Source organism: Mytilus edulis, chromosome 4 (genome assembly GCF_963676685.1).
Source record: "Mytilus edulis chromosome 4, xbMytEdul2.2, whole genome shotgun sequence".
Classification (NCBI taxonomy): domain Eukaryota; kingdom Metazoa; phylum Mollusca; class Bivalvia; order Mytilida; family Mytilidae; genus Mytilus; species Mytilus edulis.
Genome location: NC_092347.1, coordinates 14,119,117 through 14,142,719, shown reverse-complemented (window position 1 = coordinate 14,142,719; position 23,603 = coordinate 14,119,117). Strand labels below are relative to the sequence as shown.

The following is a 23,603-nucleotide window of genomic DNA, read 5'->3' as shown; positions in this document are numbered from 1 at the left end:
CAGACTTTGCAAACATCTGTCAAACTGGTTGAATTCAGCTCTCATTAGGCATTAACAATAGATTAGGTGATCTGTTTAGAAATAGGTCATCTTATAGTCATTCCATCCACCTTTATCTTCCTGCTAAGTTGCTCCAATATTCTTGTGTCAAGGCTTTGATGCTTGATCAGACTTATCAGCTAGGTCAAAATGCTGGAGAAGTTATCAGTAACATCACAATGATTCAAAATTGATTTGAATCTAAAAGATAATATATAGCAGTACCGCCAACAGAAATTTGGTTTTGGTGAAGAATATGATTCCTAAATTTTATTAAATATTCAAATATTGCAAAAATGTCAAAATTAGCTTTTCTGATAATTCTTAATTTGGCCTTCTGGTCAGAAATAGGTCATTCTATTGTTTTAAAATAACAATATAACAAGAATGTGTCCCTAGTACACGGATGCCCCATTCGCACTATCATTTTCTATGTTTAGTGGACCATGAAAATGGGGTATAATCTCTATCTTGGCATTAAAATTAAAAAGATCATATCATAGGGAACATATTTACTAAGTTTCAAGTTGATTGGACTTAAACTTCATCAAAAACTTTAACCTGAAGCAGGACAGACGGAGGAATGGATGCACAGACCAGAAAACATAATGCCCATAAAAGGACCGTAAAAATAAAGACATTAAGTTGTTGTACTGTGAATCTAAGTTAGATGTAAAATCTCTTTGAAAATGACCAGGCTGTTCAATAAAGTAAAAAAACAATATCCTACCTTTTACATTCCTCTTCATGGTGAAGCAGCATCAAACAGAACTTGTAAAGAAGCTTATAAGAAACATTCTGACAAAGAAGATCAAAATGAGAAGCAAGAATTGATAGGATGGATAGGTGTCTTATGTTCAGAGGCAAATAGTACACAAATATCATGACTAGTACATGAACATAAACCCTGTTTTGTAAAGACCAAAAAATGAGCTGGATTTTTAAATGTGCTAGTTCACAATGCAACAGTGCTCAGGCAGATCTGTCAAACTATCTGGACACATTATTGGACTCTTCAGTCAACCTGTCGAAGCATTTACTCCTAAAAACTGTGTGTTAAGCATCAAATCGAAATTTCACATCTTTAGTTTGGCCAGGCTGGGTTTCAAACCCATAACAAACATTACACAAGATAACCTCACTATCAAAAGACTACTGTGGCAAATTACAAATATAAGGATATCAGTTGGTGGCAAAACTATCCTGACAGAAAACAAAATGGCACATGCAGACATGTCTTGCCTGCTTTATTGATCATTGCTTTTATGTTTATAGTCCTCACATAAACTTACCACGATCCAAGAAAATAAGGCCAAGGTCAGGTAAATCAAACCATAAATAATGTACCTTACAGTCATTCAATACACAAATATAGTGACTTATTGTTCATAGTATTTAAGAAACAAACTTAACCATGCAATTTAACATTGACCAATGAAGTATATGAACCATGAAAATAAGGTCAAGGTCAGATGACACCTGCAAGTTGGACATGTACACCTTACAATTATTCCATACACCAAATACAGTTGATAGATTGCTTATAGTTTTGTAAAACAAACCAAAACACAAAAACTTAACACTGAGCAATGAACCATGAAAGTGAGGTCAAAGTTAATCAAAGCCTTAAAGGCTGTAAAAGCAATTGCTGCCATGTTAATGTTTGGGGACTTTTATTTTTCATCCACATATATACAAGAATTAAACCTGACATGAGTGTTGTCTAGTTAAAAGTAAGAAGGTTTTAACTTTATATAAATAAAAGACTTTAGCAGAAAGTCATTTTTAATATGTTTTATATTTCACAAGGAGACAACACGTTTACCAGGCTAAAGTTGGGGTCAAATATACATGTGCTGAAACATATAACTGAAACATACAAATCATCATGGATTATTCCCTGGTAGTGTTTGTAACTTCCTTGGCAATAATTTCCTTTATTGATTTAATTTTAACAATTTTCATTATTAATTTATATTTAACCATTAACACAAATGATTAAGTTAAAACATTTCAACTTTCCAGACGCAAATGTTAAAAAACGGGAAAGAAATAAAATATCTTACAAGACATAAACATGTAAAGAATAAATGTATATTTCAGCTTAATAAAAATATTTTCATAATGTTACTTTGTCATCATTTTTAAAACTAAGTTCCAAACATTATTGCTCAGTTGATATGTGTCCTTCTGATGCGGTACGAGCACAGGCACTTGTTTCTATCCATAGGAAGGTCGATTATCCATATAAATAGTTTTATATGGATAGTCGACCTTCCTATGGATAGAAACAAGTGCATGTGGGTACGAGATAACTACAATTCTCATGCAATCCCGAAAAGGGGGGTCATCACAGACAAACATGACATTAAATCGTTATCACTGAACTAGTATATATATTGTATAGGGGACAGCTGAAGGACGCCTCCGGGTGCGGGAATTTTTCGCTGCATTGAAGACCTGTTGGTGACCTTAATTCTGCTGTTGTATGTTTTTCTATGGTCGGGTTGTTGTCTCTTTGACAAATTCCCCATTTCCATTCTCAATTTTATTATACGAACAAGAACAAACAGCTCTACGTTGCTTTGATATTTATCAATTTTCAGGAAACATTGCGAAAAATGATCTTCAATATTTCGAAAACATGTGAAATAAAATTGCTAACACGGTGGACCGTCGAGTGTCAACAAACGTAGTAGACTTTATACCTTTATACCTTTATCTTCGGGTCGTTAAATAAGCCAAAGGCTTCTACTGACCCCTCATCTTGGATTGTCGTATATGCATTTCTCTTCTCATAATTAATATATATATATATATAATATATATTAAACTTATAATAAAAAACACTTATTTGGGTGTGCGCAGCTGAACACTTAATTAACACGAACATATGAATTTATAAGGGTTCCAGTTTTCGCCATTTAGTGCTGACTTAAAATTATTTAGAGTCTTTGCCGTCACTGTTAAATCAGACAGGTTATTCCACTGATCCACTACTCTAATTGAAAAAGTATTTAGTCTATGTGTGGTCTTACACTGTTTTTTAAACAGTTTTAATGAGTGACCTCTTGTATTATTAGATGGTGCTAAAGTAAATAGCTTCATCCAGTCGATGTCATCTATACCATGCAACGATTTGTAGACTTGTATCATGTCATTCCTATCCCTACGATATTCCAAAGTTGGCAAACCCAATGAACGTAGCCTGTCTTCATAATTAAGATGACAAATATTTTTCACCAGTTTTGTGGCCCTCCTTTGTACAGATTCCAGTTTACGGATGTCTTTTTTAAGATACGGTGACCAGACGCATGTCGCATATTCAAGCAGCGGACGCACTATTGATTTATAAATAGTAAGAAACATATCTTGATCCATGTAATCAAAAGAATGATGAATAAGAGACAACACTCTCTGCGCTTTGTTGTAAATATCACTTATATGTTTTTCAAATTTCAAATTAGACTCGAAAGTTACTCCAAGATCCTTTTCTTCATTCACTGTAGATAATGCAATAAAATTTCCAGATTCATCCAACATGGTATAACGATATTTCAGGTCATTGTCAGGATTAATATGCAATACTTTACATTTAGCAGCATTAAATTTTAATTTCCACATATCTGACCATTCACATAATCTGTCCAAATTTTCCTGTAACTTACTTTGCTCATAATCTGACGAGACTTTAGAATAAACTTTACAATCATCAGCAAAAATTTTCACTATGCCCTCTACTACATCAGGAAGATCATTTATAAATGTTAAGAAAAGAACTGGTCCTAAAACACTTCCCTGAGGTACACCACTCACAACGTCTGACCATGTTGATGTTGTGTTATTTATACGAACACATTGCTTACGCCCAGATAGAAAACTTTTTATCCAATTTAAAATGCATCCCTTTATTCCAAGTTTTTCAAGTTTCAAAAATAAACGCTGATGCGGTACAGTATCAAACGCCTTGGAAAAGTCAAGGAAAATCGAGTCCAGTGGAAAACCACTATCAATTAATTCTGACCACTCATCCAGAACCTCTAGGAGTTGAGTAACACATGATCTACCAGGACGGAAGCCATATTGACTACTAGTAAAAAGATTGTTTGTAAGAATAAACTTCATAATATTGTCTCTAATAATGGATTCACATATCTTACATACCACTGACGTTAAGCTTACAGGTCTATAATTACCAGGTTTTAGTTTTTTCCCTTTCTTAAATATCGGTGATACTATGGCATTTTTCCAATCGTCTGGAACTTTCCCCTCTTTGATAGACTTATTAAAAATTAGAAACAATGGATAACAAATTGCATGTCTAACTTCATATAAAACTTTCGGATGGAGACCATCAGGTCCTGCAGATTTATCTGTCTTTAATTTATTAAGTTTCTTTATCACATCTTCCTGACAAATATTAATATCATTTAAATAATTGTTCGACACTGAATTAGTATCATAATCTTTCAAGTCCTCCGTTTGAGTAAAAACACTAGTAAAAAACTGATTTAAAACTTCAACTTTGTCAGCAGTACTGGATGCTAAAGTACCATCCGGTTTCTCAAGCGTACCTATTCCTGATCTAGTCTTGAGTTTACTGTTAACATAATTCCAAAACGACTTTACATTAGTCTTTGATTCTAAGGCCACTTTTTGTTCAAAACTAAGTTTGGCATTTTTAACAGTATTTGTACATTCATTGCGATCCTTCACATATTTGATATATGACAAATTATTTCTTGAATATTTATATTTTTTCCATGATTTACGTTTCTTGACAATTGCAGACTTAGTAGCTCTATCCATCCACAAAGGTGGGCTTATAAATTTACGGTCATTTTTCTTCTTCGGAATAAATCTATCAATGTTATCGGACATAACAGTAGAGAAACATTTCCACATTTCATTAATGCTTTTATTATTTAGCAGAACATCCCAGTCAATGTCGTTTAGAGTCTCATTAAAAATCTCATAGTTACCTCTAAAATATGAAAAACGATCGCCAGAAGTATTCTCATTATTCAAATAGCAACAAAAATCAAAAGTTATCATGCAATGGTCACTCTTCCCAACTGGCGAATCCATTTGTATAGAGTCTTTGGATATCATATTTTCTTCATTCGTGAAAACCAAATCAAGTAAATTGGCATTTTGACCAGTACGAAAACGTGTCGGTGTACATATATGTTGAAATAGGAAATTGTTTTGCATACACTCATAAAATTTAAAAGGATCTGTGTTAATACCACTTGATACTTCATTATCAACCCATTTGATTTCAGGGTAGTTAAAGTCTCCCATAATTAAATAATGGCTGTACTTTAAGTTACGAGCATGACATATTAAATCATTTAATTTCTTATTATTACAGGATACAGACGACGGACTCCTATAAATACAGCCCAATAACAGTTTATCAGTTCCTTCTAATTTAACTTCACACCACACCGATTCATTAAAAGCAGATTCCGATAAAATGTCAACTTTAAAAGCAGTCAAAGACTTGTGAATATAAATAACTACACCTCTATCCCCCACTTTGTCCGGTAAATACTTTTCATAATCAGCTAGATTTAGCATGGATGATATAGATTTATCCATAGAGTTCTTAGGATATATTTCGCATAAACCTATTATATGTGGCTTTTCAATTGATAAATGTGCCTCAAACTCTGAACGCTTATTTGACAGGGTGTCAACATTTGAAAACAAAACTCTCAACGACTTCAAATTATCCTTCGGAGTAAATTTCTTATCCTCCTTAACTGGTTGGGTATTGGAAATACCTTGCGACATATTTAACTCGACTTGTTCACTGAAAAGACGAGGATAATGGTTTCATCTGACATTTGTTATGCAAACCCAGTTTTGATCATGATATTTAAAAAGACGTACTTTTTTTCAATCTATGTATTAATAAACTAGAAAATTCCAAATTGTAAATATCTCTTCATCTGGACCGACTTGGCATCTACTACGTTTGGACGGGTCCATTTCATTAGTAAGGTGATCGATAAATATTACGGAGTTTTGACAGAAAAGGAAAACGAACTTCTTCTTCTTGGTATAAGCCTCCTTTAATTAGGAGCACCTCCAAATATATATGGAGTTTTCCCTTAACTTAAAATTTTTTAAAATGATAAAACAAAATTTCCAACATATGTACAGCACATATAAATAAACAATAAACAATAGAAATGTCATGCAAGGCATATTTACATGGACCTTTTTATAACAAACCATACAAGTATATTCACTTAAGTATGTGACTTAGTTTTATTTATATTTAAAATTATGTTTCATTTGAGTTTGCTTTTTAATATGCATAAAATGTACATTAAAAGGAGGTTTCATTTAATAAGATCTATGTATTAAAATAATAATAGTTTAAGATGTAAGAATTTAGTAAAATCTAAAAAGGCAGATTTTCTCAGTGGAATGTTATATGTACTTCATGATCAATTGTATATTAAAATTTTTAAAAAGTTATTAAAACTTGTTTTGTCACCATCAATAGATTTTAAAAGTTTATATAAATGATAAGCACCATATAATAGATGTATAAGGCTGTTGAGGATAGGAGTGATCTTTAAATATTTAAGATTCTTACAATTATTATTAAATTAAATGACAGACTCTGTGTTGGTACTATATATATATATGTTACTTATGATAATCATTGTTCTCATTTGGTTGTCAGTTCTTCCACTTTATGATATATGTATCTTTATATAACTATATATATATATATGCACATTATGTGTTTCTATTTGTTGTCTAAAATTTTCAGTCTCTCTATGTGCATTTGAAATAGCATGTTTCTAGTTTTGTTTTCAATGTTTTCCATGAATTTTTCACAGCTATCAAACACCTCCTTGTATTTTGAACAGTCTATTAGCAATTGTACTATTGCAGTTTTGCTCATGAAGGTGCAGTTCCATTTTGCTGGAGTGATTTTATCAGTGATCTCTTTTCTTATATCAAGGAAATATTTTTCTCTCATAGTACTGAGTATGGGACATGTTGTCAGGAAATGAGTTATGTCTTCATTGGCAGTTTTACATAATTGGCAAGTTGGATCTACTGTATATGGAGTGAATTTATGTTGATCTGCCTGAAGTATGTATGTTCCAGTTATCATTCTAGTCTTGATTATTGCTTTTCTAAGTTCAAAACGAGGCAAATGCTTTATTTTCCAGACTTGGTGATGTTTATTGATCTCGAAGTTTTCCGTATTCATGAATTTTAAGCTAGATTTTCTTTCAGATTCTATTAAGGTCTTGTCCTTCCAAAATTTGTCTACTTTCAGTTTGATAGTTCTTTTCCATTGTTCTTTCTTTGGAACATTGCTTTTAAGTTGTATAATGGTTGGAAGTTCATACAGATCTAAGATATCCATAACTCTAGAAAAGAAGCTATTTTTGTTATCAAAATTTGTTGTTATTTGTCTTTCTATAAGCTGATGTATTTTTTCATTTTCACATGTTAGTAGCGCAAGTAGGAGAGACAATACTCTTTTATGAATTTCTGCTTCTATTGGTAGTGCTCCTAACAGTAGTAACACTGCAGAATTGGCAGTTCTTTCTGGAAGAGATTGTAACTGGCGAAGATTTTTTCTATGAAATCTTTCCAACTGTTCAATATCAGATCTGGTTAGAGGTAACACTTCTAATCCATAAATTAACCTTGGAATGACATAAGTTTTGTAGATTTGAAATGAGGTTGGGGGGTCTAGACCATTTGTACCATGACACCCTGATCCCATAAGAGCATATTTAGTTCTTCTTGCTAATTTTATTCTCTCTTGTACATTTATATGACTTTCGTTGTTTTCAGCTCTTGTTAATCCAAGGTGTACTCCTGATTTAGCAATTGTTACATCATTTCCATCAAGTGTCCATTTGTAATCACTTTTTGTTTTTGAACAATCTATGATTTGGGTTTTTGTTGGATGTATGCTGTAGTGGTGTTCATTTGCATATCTTCCAAGCACATTTAGCATTAGTTGTAGTTCATGCTTGTCATTCGATATAAAGGCTATATCGTCGGCGCAAGTTGGTGATCCTACATATATATTTCCTAATTGGTATCCTATTGAATTTTGTTCTAATTCTACTAGGAGATCTTGGACAAAGATTTTGTATAGATGGGTTGATAATATTCCTCCCTGTCTTACACCTTGTTTAATTTGGAAGGGTTTACTTATACCATCAAGCCATTTAACTTTTGTAGTTAGATCAGAATATAATTCTGTTAATATTTTCCAATATATTGGATGGATTTCTTGATTGAGCATTTTATCCATCAGTATAGTGTGTTGGACTACATCAAATGCTGATTTTACATCCAGAATATTTATATAAAAATTGTCATTCCCCTTTTTCTTCTCATATCTAGCTTCTGAAATAATTAAGCTTGCCATGATTGGCGATAGACCTTTGGTGAATCCAAATTGGAGGTCTGTTTTTGGCTCTATCATCAGTTTGTTTAGAAATGAGTATTCAAAGGTTTTCCCAGTTATTGGTGTTACTGTTATGCCTCTATAGTTACTGGTCTCTGTTGGGTCTTTTTCTTTCTTAAGTACTGGTGTGAGTATACCAGATTTGAAAAATAATGGTACCTTTCTGTGTATCAGGATGTTGTTAAAAATTGTCTTCATCGCTGGTGCTATTGTGCTCTTGGCATATTTAAGATGCTCAGCTGTAAGTCCAAATTCATCCGGACTTTTTTTGGTGTTGAGACAATCTATTGCTTTCTCTATGTCTGTGTCTGTAAAGAGTTCAGGATTGTGTTCGTACTCTTCTAAGGCCTCTTGTACATAGTTTTGTCGAATTTTGCATAGATTTAGGTAGGAATTGTCATATATTTCTTCTTTTGGGACACTGAGGTCTTCATAATATTGTGCAAATCTTTTTCTTTGATCTTCATGACAAAATATATACTCTCCATCTATTTTCAGACAATTGGTTGTAGTTCGGCTGTTGCTTCTGCCTCTATTTATCAGTCTGTAAAAAAGCTGAGTATTAGGGTTATCCATTATTTGTTGGTAAAATGTTTGTCTATCTATTGCATGTTCTGCTCTTTGCTTACTTCTTAATTTCTTTTTCTCATTTCTTAATTCAATTGCTAGGTGGTGTTCTTTTGGTTTCCCTATGTCTTGCCATTTCTTATATATTTCCCTACATGATTTCAGAATTATAAGTACTTCTGGCGAGGCTTTCCATTTTGGTCCCTTGGTTTGTAATAGCTTAGTTGGAACTGATCTTTTTCCTGCCTTATTTAGTGTTTCCATTAATACTTTTAATTGAATATTGACATCTTTTTCCTGTTCAATTAAATTGATATCCTGCTGTATAGCGTTGTTATAGCTTTCTTTGTCTATTTGCTCCCAAAGCATTTTGAATTTTGCTTTATTGTTTTTCTTACTAGAATATCTGGTATTTGTCATCTGGCAGGTTATTTCCATCTTTACAATTGTATGTGCGGATGTATTTGCACTTGATTTGTCCTCAATTTTATATTCTGCAACTAAGTTTTTGTCTTGTACAAGTATATAATCTATTTGTGAGGATGAATTTCCGGCATGATGAAAAAAGGTATGGGTATTTTCTAATTCAACACCAGTAGTTAAGTTTACATCTCCAGTAAATTGTCTTAGTATTTTATCATGCTTGTTTGCTCTGGAAGTTTGTAATGTACCGTTCAGGTCTCCTGCTAGCACTATTTTGTGTGTATTTTCATACTTTTGTATGATGTCAGAAATAATGTCTAGACACTCCATATATTCATGTTGAGAATTCGTCGTATGAGTTGGCATATAAGCATTGATAAGGCATATATCATTGGTTGCTGTAATATTAACTGCAATAACCCTTTCATTTCCATCTTTTAGTTTTTTAATTTTGCTGGACCATTTTGATGGCCAGAGTATTGATACCCCTCCCTTTCCTTTCGGTAACTTGAAGCTATCCAGAGGGTCATCTGTATCAGAACATCTTGTGTGGTCCTCCATTGTTGGAAGGAGTTTTTTTATTTCTTTTTTTTGAAAGTCCCATAAGAAATGCTCTTGTAGACATAGTATTGTATTTGAGTGATCTAAAGAGTGAAGATATGCAATATTGGTTTTTAATCCTTCAATATTACATGTAATGATGTTTATATTCTTACTTAAATTTCCTGATGGTTTGTTCTTCTTTTTGTTAATTCTGGGGGTAGTCCTTTTTGGCTTGTGATCCGAAAATGGTGACCATTGTTTGAAGATTGCTTTGGATCCAGTAGATTGGACTCATCTAGTGTTTGATATTCCTCTTGTACCCTTGCATTGGATTTGCTGTTGATTTCTTTACCGACATGTTGAATAACTTCATTTCCAGCATTTTGTTCACAGTTGTTCAGAGGTAGTGTTTCATTCTTATTCTCTTTGATGATCGTGTTTGTACAGTGAGGTTCTATATCAACTGTATGTATTTCTATAGGTGGCTGCTGTTCATCTATAATTCTAGACATCACTGCTTCGGTTGGGCATCGCATGTGATGTGATGTTGTTCTGTTCTCAGTATCATGTGTAGGCATATTTTGCTGTAGTTGAGTTCCATTCTTATATGTTGGAGGCCTAGGCATTTGTCTGGAACTATGTATTGTATTTGGAGGCCTTTGTATATTATGCATAGAGTATGGTGGTGCCTGGCTGAAGTTGTGCATTCGATTCGTTGGTATTTGCATAAAGTTGTGCATTGGATTTGGTGGTATATGCATTGGATTTGGCGGTATATGCATTGGATTTGGCGATATATGCATTGGATTTGGCGGTATATGCATTGGATTTGGCGTCATTTGCATTAGATTTGTTGCCATATGCATAAGATTCGGTGGCATATGCATTGGATTTGGTGGCATATGCATTGGAATTGGTGGTATATGCATTGACATTTGTGGCATACCCATTGGATTTAGGACTGGCTGGGTTGGTATATGAGAATTATGGAATGCATAAGGTGGTGCATGCATATAGGTTTGCATCACATTTGGTTGTATATAGTGACCATTTCCAGGTAGTCCTTGGTATAAGCCATAATGATGTGGTATGCTATGTTTATTTTGTATTGCCATTTGGGTGGTAAGCGCAGTTTGTATACACATGTTCTGTATCATTTGGTTTTCCATTATTTTCAGTCTATTCTCCAGATGCATTTCCTTCATTTGGTTTTGTAACTGTTGATACATGTATGTATTGTGTGTATCACTATTTGGTCCTCCATGTATGTTGTTCGTTGTACATTGTTGCGCTTGGGCATTTTGTTGTGTTTCTTCTCTTCTAGTAACTGTGTCTAGGACTGACTTCATGTGTTTGATTTCATTCTCTAGATTAAGTATCCTTGTTTTTTGGGCAATGATAGTTTCCTCTTTGTCGTTTTTGTTTTTGGTGCCCTTTTGATTCTTTTTCACCAGACTCTCATTTGTTTTTTTCTCCTTCACATTTTCTGTAATGGTTATTGTTGGTCCTGTTTCATTACCACTTACTGGTCTTTGCTTTGATTTTGCTGATCCTTCTGACCTTTCATTGATGTTAGGTGTAAAAATCAATTTCAAGTCAGTTTCTTCCATATCTGTCTTTTCTCTCATCTGGTTTTGTATATTATTAGACCTGGATGGTAAATCTTTGTCTATACTAATGGTAATGGGATCAGGTTCTATCCGTGTTCTAATCTGATCATTGTGTCCTGTTTCATCTTGCTCATCTTGTGTGCTTCCTGTGTTTATATTTATGTTTATGTTGTTATCTTCTGAGGATGGATCGCACTCTGTTATGTTTCTTCTTTCATACATTATGTCATCATTACATAATGTGCAGATGTAATCTAACTGTTTCAGCTCATTTTCTCCAACTTTGTTAGACAGATTTTCACATTGGTAATGGTACCAGTAATCACATCTGTCACATCCAATCCCTTCTTCTACATATTTATTGCAATACGGACAAATACAGTTGTCTGGACTTGCAGTATTAGTATTACCGTCTGTATTTGCCTGTTCATCTTGGGAATGTTCCTTTCTTCCTCTCATGCATGTTTCTAAACTGCTTATTTCATCCTCTGTATTGACGGTTTGTTCAATACATAACAACTCCTCATTTGGGTTATTCAGTTGTTCTTTCTTACTCTTTTCCTGTGCTATTGATTTTTGTATAGTTTCTGAGGAACAGTTTCTCAACTGAGATAAGTATGTTTGAATATTTTTGTTGAGGATGTTGATCTCTCCGTGGTCTTTGGTTAGCTTTTCACATAGCTTATCAAATATGTTGTTGATAAATAAGTCCACTCTGCTACCATTCACATTGATTTTGCAAGTTGTGTGATACATGTTTATAGTAAATTTTAGCATATTTCCTGTTTCTCCATTAAGTTTTTTGTTAAATACTTTGTAACACGAGTCTACTGTAAGTCCTGAATTTTCTACACCATTTTGGACGGGTAGAGTTACAAATTGATCTTTCATTATTTCACTTTGAAGGATGTTAAGTATTTCATTTTTGGTGGTTTCATATGCTCCAGTGCTCAATTCTATTACAAAATTTTTTCCTGACTTTAATTCAAATTTTATATGTTCTTTCTGGCATGCCTCCATTTTTTTTTCTAGCGCAGTATTTCTATCCAATGTATATGATCTTGTTGTTATAGTGCTGGTTCGCAGGTCTCCAGTTGAACAATTTTTCTTCATTCTTTGCACCTGCATTTTGATGTTTTTATTTGGTAACAGCTAGGGAGTATTTATAATCTCTAAATATTAAATATTGATTTTTTTTTATTTTTTTTTCCCTTTTTCTTAAGATTTAAAATGTATAGCTCCGACAGTCCACACTAACCTACTAGATTCAGGTTTAAATATATAGTTTTTAATATACACTAGATTGATGTTTGATATAGCGCGGACAACCCACGCTGACCTATCTTTCTGAGTGTATGGTGTTTGGTATAGCGCGGACAACCCACACTAACCTATTAATTTCAAAAATAGAATTTTTAATATACACTAGATTGATGTTTGGTATAGCGCAGACAACCCACACTGACCTATCTTTCTGAGTGTATGGTATTCGGTATAGCGCGGACAACCCACACTAACCTATTAATTTCAAAAATAGAATAAAAATATTAATATACACTAGATTGATGTTTGGTATAGCGCGGATAACCCACACTGACCTATCTTTCCGAGTGTATAGTTTTTGGTATAGCGCGGACAACCCACACTAACCTTCTAAATTTAGCCTATTTATTATAGATATCTTTTTGTTATTATACTCTCTAAATGTTTATCTGATGTTTTACTCCCTAGATGTTGTTATTTACATCAGTTTCTTCTGGTGCTTTGTTTTTTGTCCAACAGTCTCTCGAGATTTGGTTTGTAAGTTTCCTCAACCAAGCTTTGGATAGGTGGATGTTTGGATGAATTCCGTCGTCCAAGAGGCTTAAATTATACAATCTCCTACTCTTGGTATTTCCTTGCCTACAGCTGTGTGAAGTACCTGCTTGATATGTTCTTTGTTGCCTGGTTGATGTCCTATACAAGTCTATGTTGAAATTTGGAGAAAAGTTTTGATGGTTCAAGGTTCTTATGGCTTTGTTAATTTCGATTATTTGCTGCTCTAATTGGATGTCTTGATCATAAAATACTTCCGGGTCTTTATGGCTGTGTGATTTGTTCCAAGCTTGTATTGAAAAAAGGGTATTTCTAATATTGTAATTTGGCTGTCTGGTGAGAGATCCTTGAGTGTTTTGATAATTTCTTTGTACCTGTTAATAAGATGTTCAACTAGTTCGGCATTGTTTTGAAATTTCAGTGATATATATTTTGTTGTTCTGTTGAAGGATGTAAAATCACAGGTTCCTATAAGAATATATAGCCAGATTTTTTCTGGAATCAGCTGTACTTCTGTGTCAAGATTTTGTTTGACCCAATCCAAGGCTTTAGTTGCTGTCCTACCTCCCTGACACCACCAGTATATTTCTTGATGTATAGGTAGAGTTGATTGTTGTTTTAGTCTACCTATAATGCTGTCTCCTAATATTGCTGGGGTATAGATTTTCGGGGTAGTCGGTGCATGAAATGGTTTTTGAATAATCTTCTTCAACTTAGCCAACGACATAAATATTTTCAGTCTGTGATTTAATACTTTTTAATGCTGAAAACGGTATGTTGATATGAACTATATCAAACAATAGTAATATATAACCAACACTAGAGTCTGACAAAAAAGAGAAGACCAAAAAGACTGACAAAAAAGCTGCTTAGAAGTTTATTACCATAAACAAAAACAAAAAACAGAAGGTTAAAATTTTGATACTATCTATGAGCTTATTTTTTTTTTAATTCTTTACTGCTGTATCAGTGCTATGTTTTTATTCAGTGGTATAGCGCGGACAACCCACACTTACCTTGAGAGTTAAGTATTATTTTAAATTAAGTCTCTTTTTTTATTTTAAGTATAAATCATATAAATGGAAGGTCAGAATTATACTAGCTTTTAATTTAGATAGCAGTTTTATTTATTTAATTTTCTTTATATACTTTATAGTTTACAAGAAGAAAATATATTTATTTTAAATGATCAACAAAATCAACAATGGGTGACAATAAATGGCGGGTAATCTGAAAAATGTCAAGACAAACTTATACACAAGAAATAATAAAAATACAGGGGCAATATACTACAAAAAGGGATAATTGGGATGGGCTATATATGTGCTGTACAATGTTTACAAACGTGATAATATTGATTGGTGTCAGAACAATAAAAAATTAATTTTTTCTTTCAGTGCAATAACAACTTCCACTCTTCTCGCTGCCTCGTTTTACGAACTTATTGTTATGTGTTTTCAACAAGGGTTTCGTTCCGCTAAATTATTTGCGCAAATAAAGTTTGTCTATTTTTAGATTACAGGTAATAATTTGACACTACGCATTAACCTGTGTAGTGATTTTGATTTTACGATAAATGTATGAATGAACGATAATTTTATGAATGAACAAGAGCACCTGACCTCTTAAAGAGACACAAATTAAACATAAAAAACCGTATTTATTAGGAGATAATTCAGTTAAATTTTCAATACTAAATCAACAACTGAAATGAATCCATATTTTGTTGAAACATCGTACGAACGGCGGAAAACGGAATCGCATTTATAAAAATGTACTTTTTTTCACTCGGACTTCTATGTTATTTGATAGTCAAACGGTTGACCCTTTAAATACAAAAATACATCTACAAGAACATATTCTGAAACTTCTTAAATCCACTAACTTTTTTTAAAGTTTCAAGCTATGTATTGCATTAGAAAACATACATAGGTGTTAAAGAATGACTGACCAGGAGCCTGTTAAACAAAATACTATGGCTTGATCTGGGCGGAGTCTCTGATCTGGGTCACAAAGATGGCCATACGCGACGGCATAAAAGCAATTGCTTTAAAAACTATCAGCCTGACATGTATTATAAAAATAATTAAAAAAATATTGTGCTTAGAAGTAGTTAGTTAATGCTGACACATCACTATCTCTAGAGTTTGCAGGCTCAATTGATTCGTGTCAAAATTGTTCAGAGAGAATGAAGTCATAGCTTTTATAATTTTATTAATAACAAAGTATAAATTTATAACAACACATAACAATAACAGGTGTATTATAAGCACCATGACATAAATGATAACATTTTTATATATCTATTCTTATATTTTCCACACAATAGAAATCTTTATTTGAAAATTATATTTGATATGAACTTTTATTTTAGTTTGAATCGAGTTATCTGCTGAAATAAAGGGTATTTAATTTTCAAAATAACATATTCTCTGAAAAGATTTTATCTTTAATCTCTAAACAAATCTGTATTAAACATGATTATTGATTTGAGGTGAGACTCTTATACATTATTTGTTATAGTTTGATTTTTACTAATATTCTTTTTATATGTGTATAGTAAGTGCATATTTATATCATTTGAAAACTTGCATTGTCTTTCACATTCAGTGAAATTATATACAGTGCATGGCCCAAAGTATTTTTCACTGACAATTTTTCAAAATACATTTCATATAAAAACTATGGGTTTTATTTGAAAAAAATATCATGGTGTAATTTCTAGTCAGATTTTAATAAACTGTGTACCTATAGGAGCAGAATTGTCATAGGCTTATTAGGTTTCTTTCATTTCTTGATGATTAAAAAAAAAGTTACAATTTTTTTTGTTAAAATGAAATGCAAAATTTCAACCAAACTGTAATGTTAAAAATTATTTCTTGTTCATGTCAATAGACGACAAAAACAATTGATGACAACACTATGACCAAATAAAGGAATGTTTTGAAACAATGTTTTTATATTAAATGTATATCCCAAACAAGAATGTGTCCTCAGTACACGAATGCCCCACTCGCACTATCATTTTCTATGTTCAGTGGACCGTGAAATTGGGGTAAAATCTCTAATTTTGCATTAAAATTAGAAAGATCATATCATAGGGAACATGTGTACCAAGTTTGAAGTCGATTGGACTTCAACTTCATCAAAAACTACCTTGGCCAAAAACTTTAACCTGAAGCGGGACAGACGGACGAACGAACGAACAGACGGACGGACGGACGCACAGACCAGAAAACATAATGCCCCTCTACTATCGTAGGTGGGGCATAAAAAGGTATGGGCTAATAATTTAGGTCATGCACTGTAGCTTAGAAATTTATGATGTGATGTGCATATTTTCTGTTATTTTCATATTTCTAAAATAAGCAATTGTCATGCAACAGTATGGTTGTACTACCCAATTTAACCCAAATAAAAAAATCTAATGAAATGTCCTCTCATTTCTCAAACAAACTTAAATAGAACTACAGATACTGATTATTATAAAAAGAAACAAGGTATCAAATGTAGGAAGAGTAAAACAATTAGAAAAAAAATAAGGTTTTACATAAGGTTAAGATAAATGCACATCTGTTAAATGTATTTTTTAAAACAAAACTGACACAAAGAATACAAAAATCAGTTTATATGAGGAACAACTGTAAAAAAGTAAATACATTTAATCCAAAAACAATTGTTTTCGGCAATATATTGATAAAACTTTCATCTTTCGGATTGAATTTTACACGATATTATCAGTGTTTACTGTAAGCAACTTTTTGTTAGTAGTGATAATGTTTGGAAGCAAGTGATATGATAAAAGTACTGTTTTTTTCATGTTTGTTTAAGTTCTGACAACTACTTCAAGTTTATTTCACAAAAATGTTTGTGTCACAAGTTTATTTATAAATCTGTAACATAAAAAACTAAAATATCTGTTTTCCAAAGTCCTTGAATTATTATTAATTTCTAAATAAAAAAATGTATAAAAACTAATGAACTATTAGATGGCATAATGGCAGAACTTCTAAATCTAAATTCATTTTATTTAAATCTGAAAAAAAAAATCATTTCTAAAATACTTTAAAAAGTAATTGTAGATAGCACTAAAATAGACTTATTTGTATCAACTCTGTTTTTTTTTGTTTTTTTTTCCCAAATAGAATAATTATTTGAAACAGTAATTTTCATTTAAATTACATGAAAACAAAAAAGTGTAAATGATGCTAAAAAATAAGCTGACAAGGAATTAGAAACTAAGTAGTAATTGACCGAGTATATCTTAACATTATTGAAACAGCAAATCAATAATTCCTCTCTTAAACAAATGAAAATGAACAAATCTCACAATAAAAATAGAGGATTTTAGTTACTTTAAATTCAGAAATGATTGCCATGTTTTAATTATTGAGAAAAATGCAACAGGGTTATAATTGCAATAATTTAAACTCACATTTTATAATTTTATATATGAATTAAACATGTTTTTTCTCAATATTGCAAAAATTAAAATCGCATTTGAGTCTAAAATGACAAAATTGCAATAATAAATGCACACAATAATTTCTGACTCTACGGTATAACAATGATTTGTAGATTAACATGATTTATTTTCTTGTCACGCTCGGATGTTTGAATGCTTTATGAATTGATTTTGTTGATGACAGCACGATGGGTGATATTGGTGAAGGAGATGAATAACTCAGCAAGGCAGCCATCTTGGAAGTTGTCTTTGGATTGTTTGGTGTTTTGCTTTCTAGTAAAACGTCACTGCTGTTTTTCTGCAAATATAGAACAAAATATGATTATGTTTGTACAAGAAAATAACTAGTATCACATAATACCCAAAATCATTAGAGAACTCATGCAGATTGACTATGCACATACAAACTACAAATTTTTCAATTCTTAAATATCACTAAAAAAAACTCATATTTTATTTTGATGCCCAATTTAGATTTAAAATTTTAGACCTAAAACAAATTCAGGTTCTAAAATTGATAATATTTAAACATATTGTACATGTTGGTTTCAAAGCTTTGGTTCTGTAACTTTTTCCCTCTGAAATAATTTTACTTCCAGGTTAATTTATTTAACAGATATTATTATATCATGAAAACCTTTATAGCATACACATCAGTAAATATCATCCTGTCCAGAATGTCAATAGATCTTGGTGCTGATTTTTTTCCTGTCTTGATGAAGTTTTATATTCAACTATGCTATGTTTGTATACATGTTTTGTCTGCCTAGACCCAGACCATGTAATTATAATATAATGCAATGTAGTAAAATTGTACAGGAATCATGGACAAAGCATGTATTTTAATTAGTTTGACCAACTTTACAACTTAAGTCGTCAATTTATTGACCAACAGATATGAAAAGAGATTGTTCCTTACCAAAGATAAAAGGTTTTAATATGAGCCTTTGTGTTTCTTCAGCAGTAAATCTTTTCAAAAACTTTTTTTGAATGTTTGAACTTGAAACCCAATGAAAAAAAATAATCTTATTCTGTATGTGTTATACCTCAGGACTTTTATTCACAGAAGCTAGGGAATTTCTTGCATTAAGCTTGTCATGAAGTCTTTCCTTTGACTGTAGTAGAAATTCAGTTTTATCCTACAATATAAAAAAATAAAAAAAATATATGGTTATGCAAATAGAGTTATTTTTTCCTTCCTTTCACTCAGAAAGTGTGAAAAAAGAAAATGATTTTTTTATGGCCCCGCAACGAATTTGTCGGTGCCATATAGTTTTACCCTTGACCGTAATTCCGTAACAAACCATTATACAGAGGTTTTTTCTAAACGCCTTCAGATATTGGGCTGTTTTTTGGTATGTGGGGGATGTGAGTTAACCATAATGAGTTACAGATCAAGTTTAAGTTGGCAAGAACCCAGCAGGTTCACTTGACTCCAATCTTAATTGACTAGGATTGTCAGTTTTCCTATCGAAGGTTGGTGGTTTTGCTCCGGGCACTCTGGCTTCCTCCACCTATAAAAACTAAAAACTTACTGCCACGAAGTAGCACTTAAAGTGGCGCTTAAAAGTGAAGAAAATAAATAAATAAAAGTTCCAATGCTTTACCTTGAGTTTCACTTTTAGTTTCTCTATATGTTTCCTCTGACTTGGGTACTGTGGAGATTGTGACAAGATAGATAACTCTGTAGAATAATCCAGTATTGGTAAACTTATAGATGGGTAGTTAGATTTGTCACACAGGTTACTACAACAACAGATCACACCTTCCTGTAAAGTGTCCAATAAACCGCAGTGCTGCAAAATATAATACAACTTTCTGTAAATAATACTTTTATAATTCCATTAGCACAAACTTTGCCTGAACAAAATGATGGGACAAAAAACATTAAGTCATAGTATTTTTCTTTCATTTAAAATCTAGAAATAAAATACCAGTTTTTGTACACCCGACAACCACTTTAAAATTTATGGTTAATTATTGTCTGAGACTTTAACCATTAGATTTAAAGCAATTTTTCATTTACTGTATTGTACACTTACTCCAGTATTCCTGAAATGATTCAATCAAAGAATTTGTGTTGGGATTGATGAAAGAAAGCTCCTTTTTGAATTTTCTGATTGTCTTCTTTTTTGTTCAAGAGTTAAGTAACTTTAGTTGTCAGATTTAAGTAAATTTTTCACAAATTATATCATAATTTAAGTTTCCTTTTTCCTTAAATAGATAAATTGGAAACTTTACATATTTTTTGGAATAAGTAGGAATTAGTAAACATAACTAATCTAATTGTTCAATTCAAAGAACAATCTGATGTGTCATTCCAGTGTTTTTGGGACCTTGACTGTCAGATAAATAAAATAATTTTTAGAATATCATGCACTAGCTCTAGGATGCATGTATCAAATTGCTACAAATTTTTACACTGCTGTTTAGGATGGGTGAATGTAGATTCCCTTTTGAATTTGAAAATGTTCATGTTTTGTTATCAAGAGTTATTGGACTTCTCAAGTCCTGCATTATCTATATATCTATAAATGCTATTTCTTATTTTTATTTGCTTCTGAAATAAATGCCTTCTAAATATCCCATTTTATATTGAAACAATATCAATTTGTACAATAAGGGTGTATCATGCACTCTTAGTGCAGCTTCTTGCAAAAGTTTGTATCTTATTTTACATGAATACCTTCACTCCTCCCCAGAACTTGATACCAATAAAATCATCATTGATATCTGCTACATACACAATGTCCTGTTGTTTACCACTGTAAAGGAGAACAAGAAATAACTTAAACATTGATATCTGCTACATACACAATGTCCTGTTGTGTTCCACTGAAAAGGTGAACAAGAAATAACTTAAACTTAAACATTGAAATCTAGTTTAATTTTACTGTACATTGGAAATCAAAATTCTGTGAAGATGGTATGCTTTTGCTTTATAAATAGTGAATTTTTATAACTGACAATTATTCTTGTAATGTTAAACATCTTTTTTTTTATATGTTTATATTCATTACACTGCTTTCAATAAATGTAAGAATTTCTTGATATAATATGATAAGTTGTTTTTTATGCTTTTTAGGATTCATGTTTTTTTTGGTAATCTATTACACCAATATTTTAGATTTTATTAACATTTCACATTAGGTTTAGAGCTGAAATATAACACATCGATACCTATTTATTGTTGAAGACAGTATTTTGAGTTGCCTTTTGTTTTTGTTGTTGTTGTTAGGTCTCATTGATGAACAACCAACTATTGATTTTAGTCATATGGGCTTATCTGGTTATGTTTTAAGATCATGGCAAGTTTTTCATTCATATGTACATTCATAGGGGTAGGAATTTTGCTTTACAATAAACCCCTCAATTTTTTCTGTAGGATTTAATGTCCACATTTCAACCAAATGTACAATCACAATGCTTTTACATTTGACAGTGTATTTGGCAAAACTTTTAGGAATTTTTGGTCCTCAATGCTCTTCAACTTCGTACTTTATTTGGCCCTATCAGGGTTTCCCCTGGGTCAATTATTTTTTTCGCAACCTCTTCGCCAAAACAATATATTTTTCGCCACTTTATTATTTTTTTCGCCAAGTAACATAACTATATTTTTCGTTTAAAATTTACCTTTTTTTCTTACCCCCCCCCCCCTTTTTCCCTTAACATAAAAGGGGAAAATATTCATTGTATTTTAAAAACTTTTCTAAATGAGGGGGCCACTATACTTTTAATAATAAAAAAGATATAAGTCCTGGAATACAACAACATTAATGGACATGTTTTGATTATATAATACCAGTATAGTTCGTAGCGAAGGTTCTTTAAAAGAAAAATATTAATGTGCCCTTTTGTACTAAGAAGTGGTTTTTACAACAAAACAAAAGCTTTTATCACCTGATGTTTTGATCCCTCATTTCATGTGAATTCAAAACATTGAAGGGCTACTCTCATTCGAGGGGTTGTTCCCAACCTTTTGGATATATTTCTTCATAACACAGTTTTCTTTTCTTGACCATCGTAAATGAAGTTGAGACGTAAAACTATGCTAATCAATTACCTATATTAAAGTCAAAGGATAATTAAAGTTTTAAATCGGAGATTTTTCTTGCTTTTGAAAATGTTTTCGTCACAAAAACAGCTTTCTGTTCTAAACTATCTTTAAAAGGAGAGGAGACGTCACAAGTTTGCTTCAAACACGTGCGTCGCAAAGTGGTAAATAAATTCTGTATGTGACATTTAGCGGAAGCCATTTAACCATATCATTTTGTCAAACAATTCAATCAACACCTTTATTAATTAGTCCTTTAAATTTGTCGTCGATAGCTATAGAATGCAATCAGCTGATTATTGATTTTCTGTCCAAATCTGAATGAGGTCAAGGTGAATTCCGAGTATTGTTTGATCGGATAAAGTCCGAGAAACTCGAAAAAAGTAAATAAACAAGATGGAGGAAAATAAATCGTTCTATCATATATTTCTTTCGCCAAATTCTTTCGCAAATGACGAATTTTTATCGCCACAATTATTATTTTTTCGCAAATTGCGAAAATGGCGACCGCCAGCGGAAACCCTGCCCTATAAACATTTTTGATTCGAGCGTCACTGATGAATCTTTTTTGAGATGAAACACACGTCTGGCGTAATTATAAAATTTTAATCCTGGTATCTATGATGAGTTTATATAATCCCAAAACTTTTACACTTATCAATTTATGATGCCACTAAATAATCTAACCTGTGTTCAAAGTTTGTATTGTTGACCATTATAACAATGCCCACTATATCTGCTTCTTTGAAGGTGGGTCTCTTCCTGACAATGCCTTGTTTTGTCAGTACCTGTTCAAATATGGAATAAAATCTAATAATAGATTTCCATATATTTCACACCAACACATCAGCAGGAAAATCATTAATACATTAACAACAAAAATAAAGGATACAATTTCTCCTAATCTTATTATTTATTTAACATTTTGTCATCTTTACATAGTTGTATTGCAATGTCTAAGACATCTCCAAGGGATTTAAGTTTCTTTCCACAAGATTTTATAGAGTGGCCTATCCCTAGCTGGTTCTACACTATATAATTAACACAGAAGGGACAAAAATATCAGACACAAAATTCAATTGTGTTCTTGGTATAGAATTGTAAGTCTTACTATATCAAATTTAATTGATACAAATATAATATTAGACCCTGTTTAATTCCTACCTCTCTTGGTTCATAAATCATATCCAAGATATTGTCATCTAATGCTAATGGTTTGAACTGTGTTTGTTTGGTTGCTGTCAGCTGTGCTCCACCTGACCCAGACCTGAAATGACAAACATACAAGATTGTTTTCCCTTTATGATGGAGAGAAGGATGTAGAAAATCTAGTGATGTATCTTTCACATATTTTCAGATGTTTAGATAGGATTATTTTGAGGGCTTTAATCACTTTTGAGTAAAATGTAACTACCTTTTTTTGGATAACAGCATATGTCGAGGGCACTTGTTAAATAGTCTTAAATATATGCAAAATTTCCATTCACAATATTTTTAATATGTTCTATAACAATTTTTTTTTGTGCATTTCAGTGGTTCATGTAGTATACAAATAAATCAAACAAAAAACATTAAAATAAACAAACTTTTAAGTTAATAAAGATGCATGTTACATTGAAAAAG

The 23,603-nt window shown here is 31.9% G+C and overlaps 1 protein-coding gene across 2 annotated transcripts in view; it reads right to left on the bottom strand.

Annotated features, from left to right (window-relative positions):
• Nucleotides 1–17,578: 17,578 nt before the first annotated feature.
• The window catches only part of LOC139519028 (breast cancer type 2 susceptibility protein homolog), a 42,472-nt gene continuing 36,447 nt past the window's right edge, over nucleotides 17,579–23,603 (bottom strand). For both annotated transcript variants that reach the window (XM_071310742.1, XM_071310743.1), the window contains exons 24-29: nucleotides 23,145–23,247; nucleotides 22,668–22,768; nucleotides 20,613–20,691; nucleotides 19,534–19,722; nucleotides 18,973–19,065; nucleotides 17,579–18,224 (exon numbers count right to left, since the gene is read on the bottom strand). In XM_071310742.1, coding sequence (XP_071166843.1) covers nucleotides 18,051–18,224; nucleotides 18,973–19,065; nucleotides 19,534–19,722; nucleotides 20,613–20,691; nucleotides 22,668–22,768; nucleotides 23,145–23,247 — 739 coding nt within the window. In that variant the 3' untranslated portion in view covers nucleotides 17,579–18,050. The remainder of the gene's footprint in view (nucleotides 18,225–18,972; nucleotides 19,066–19,533; nucleotides 19,723–20,612; nucleotides 20,692–22,667; nucleotides 22,769–23,144; nucleotides 23,248–23,603) is intronic.